This window comes from Propithecus coquereli, unplaced genomic scaffold, assembly GCF_000956105.1.
Source record: "Propithecus coquereli isolate 6110/MARCELLA unplaced genomic scaffold, Pcoq_1.0 Scaffold594, whole genome shotgun sequence".
Lineage (NCBI taxonomy): Eukaryota > Metazoa > Chordata > Mammalia > Primates > Indriidae > Propithecus > Propithecus coquereli.
Genome location: NW_012151885.1, coordinates 492,347 through 495,768, shown reverse-complemented (window position 1 = coordinate 495,768; position 3,422 = coordinate 492,347). Strand labels below are relative to the sequence as shown.

General features: G+C 35.8%; 1 protein-coding gene across 1 annotated transcript; it reads left to right on the top strand.

The window, feature by feature from the left end:
- Nucleotides 1–507: 507 nt before the first annotated feature.
- Nucleotides 508–1,452, top strand: LOC105822067 (olfactory receptor 51I2-like). The gene has a single exon (XM_012659001.1). The coding sequence runs from the start codon at nucleotides 508–510 to the stop codon at nucleotides 1,450–1,452; it is 945 nt and encodes a 314-aa protein (XP_012514455.1).
- The last annotated feature ends 1,970 nt before the right edge of the window (nucleotides 1,453–3,422 follow it).

Sequence of the window (3,422 nt, the reverse complement as noted above, 5' to 3'; positions counted from 1 at the left end):
ATGAAAGAACTGAGAGACCATATAGGAGCAGGGAAACTGGGAGCAGTGGATGGTTAGTAACATGAAAGAGTGGAAACAAGAAGAGAGTGTGGTTCAGCGAGTAAGTGGTTTGCTCAGGAAGAGGGCATAATAACTGAGGAAGTATTGATCAAAAGAGTTTCGTCTTAGGTCTCAAACAAAATGATACTCACAGGTTGACGAAGAAAAGAGTTCATAGCCTTGAATGTGAGAAAGAGCATGGTGACAAAAGACACAGGTATAAAGGAGGACAAAGGGACCTGAGTTGCCAGCCAGGTGAACTGAGATAACACAGACCATTTTAGAAATCTTGGTAACAATGAGAGGCAAGAATGAGAGGTTTAGTGAATGAAATTGATTAATGCTATAAAGTGAGGATATGGATAGTATGTGAGAGTCTTAAAATATTAAGCAGAGGCCATGCATAAAACTATATATTTGTCTTCATTTGCAGGAGAGTGGCCCTAGAATCTAAGCAGGAATCCAAGCATGGGAGGTAACCCACACAATAGCTCAGGCTTGCCTCCCTTCACCTTGACAGGACTCCCAGAGCTGGAGACCTCCCAACACTGGATATTTTTACTCCTTGGTGCCTTCTACATTGTCTCCATTGTGGGAAATGCCCTTATCCTTTTTGTTATCAAGAAGGAACAGAGCTTGCACCAGCCTATGTACTACTTCTTGTCCTTGCTATCAGTTAATGATGTAGGTGTGTCTTTCTCCACACTGCCCACAGTCCTGGCCACATTTTGCTTCTACTTAAGGGAGATCAGTTTTGATTCTTGCATGGCCCAAATGTTCTTTATTCATCTCTTCTCCTTCATGGAGTCTGGGATCCTGCTGGTCATGAGCTTTGACCGATATGTGGCCATCTGTAACCCGCTGCGCTACACCACAGTGCTCACTGATGCCCGTGTGGTGCTTATGGGCTTGTCCGTTATCATCCGCAGTTTCTGTATGGTTTTTCCACTGCCTTTCCTTCTGAAGAGGTTACCCTTCTGCAAGGCCAACGTACTTTCCCATGCCTACTGCCTGCATCCAGATCTGATCCGCCTGCCCTGTGGTGACATCGCCGTCAATAATATCTTTGGTCTATTCATTGTCATCTCTACTTTTGGCCTGGATTCTACACTCATTTTCGTCTCCTATGTACTCATTCTTCGCTCTGTACTTGCCATTGCCTCCCAGGAAGAACGGTTAAAGACACTTAACACGTGTGTGTCACACATTTGTGCTGTGCTCATCTTTTATGTGCCCATGGTTGGTGTGTCCATGGCTGCTCGCTATGGAAGACATGCCCCACGGTATGTACATACACTCATGTCCCTCCTCTATCTCTTTGTGCCTCCAACGCTCAATCCTATCATCTATTCCATTAAAACCAAGGAGATCCATCGGAGGCTTCACAAAATACTGCTGGGAACCAAGTTTTGAACAGCAGACATGTTAAAAGCCAATATTCAGAGGGTGTCCATCCTTACTCCACAAATTTAAGTTTTTAAGACCTATTTTGACAAGGCATTTTTACTATCCTTTTGGGCACTGACTGACCATTAAGATTCCTGCCATCAGATGTTGGATAACAGCCTGGCAGTAGTTAAGATTCAAGCTAACATGTTTTGCCAAGGTAAACTGGGCTATAATTTAACAAAAAGTATTTGCTCAATTTTCTTCTTTTTAAGTCAAGAAATATACATCCTCACAATCAGTCTCTCATTTCATATGTTGGCGTTATTTTTGTTTAAAGAGAATCATCACAAAGGAAGTTACTTATTACCGTGGAAACACTGTTATAATGGGGAAGGGATTCTTTTCCCAAATATTATGTCAAAGAGATATTAGTTAAAATGGTACACACACAGACACACTATAGCTATATATACCAATCTTTATTTCAAGTAACACATACCATCCACCTGGCTGGCATTTAAAATGAAAGAAATGTAATTGCACATAAATTGTATTAAATGATTTAACTTTAGGTAATATTGAAGTTTGGTAAAGTTTGTATTATCATTTAAATTGTAATGTGTGTGTATAGTAATAATGATGGAAATAATAAAGTAGGAAGACTTGGCAAAATATATAAAATACATGCAACAATATATGTATTGTCTAAATTTATACTTTTATAATATCGGGGGAATAACTTTATGACAATAGAAGGGAAAGTTAAGAAATTAAGTATTCCATTTAAGACATTATAGAGGAATAAAATATGATATAAAATCATTATTAGTTAAAATAAAAGGACTAAATTAATGTGATTAGTGTGAATGGAAAAAAGTAAAAGTAATCTAATAACTAATCCTTTAATAAGCTCTCAAAATAGACCAACATCTGGAAAACATAATCATGGAAAATAAAATTTAGAAATCATACATATCACTAGATTTGAAATATTTTAAAAATTATAATAGAATATTCTATAAGTAATTTTAAAACTTGATTAAATTGATACTTGAGGGGAAAAATGACAAGATGTAAAAAAAGAATTAAGTTATAGTTGAGGAAGAAATTGAAAATTATTAAAAGATTATACTCCCACCCACATCCTAAACACTATAGGATTTCATTACTTTTTTCCCAAATTTTAAGAAACAGATTATTCTTCATATATTTCTTAAATCATACAAAAAGTTGGAAAGCTATATAAAGGAGCAAATATAACCCTGATTAATGATGCAGAAAAAAATCAGTAAAAAATCCTATAGACTAAACACATTAATGAAAAATATGTGTAAATATTAAAAGTTGTGAACAAAAATAATAGAGACACAGACATATATATATACCTCCTAGGATTAAATGAATTACTCATTTTTCAAAAATTCCTCTATACAATTCATCACATTAATGAGTGAAATAATGAAAAATACATGTAAATAATAGATTCCACAAAAGGTGAAATGAAAAATGAAAAAAAATCTATCCTACATAAAAACAAAGCACTTTTTAATGTATATTTTCTTAATTTGTTGGACAATATTCTTTCTGGCTAAAATAGGAGGAGAATCATTTTTCCCATTTTTAGCCATTATTACTTACCATTTTGTTTCAAGGAATCTTTGACTAATGTAATGAAACTTGTGACAGAAATGAGCTATCTTACCTTTTTTCTTTATCTGTGATTGAGCACTAAATCCTGACAGTTCTAATTAGGCTTTGATTTACGCAGTCTTTGCCTCCGCATTACCACTGCTGCCATCTTATTCTGGGCCTTCACTGTCACCTCTCACACTGGCATTGCCTTCCAAACTGATCTCATTATTTATCTTTCTTTTCTCTCATTTTTCCGTGTTGCAGCTATAATGATCTTCCTAAAGAGTCTATCTGGTTATAAAATGTCTCATAGCCCGTAGTCTCTCACTGCCTACGGATCGAGTTCAAAAGCCTTAGCATAT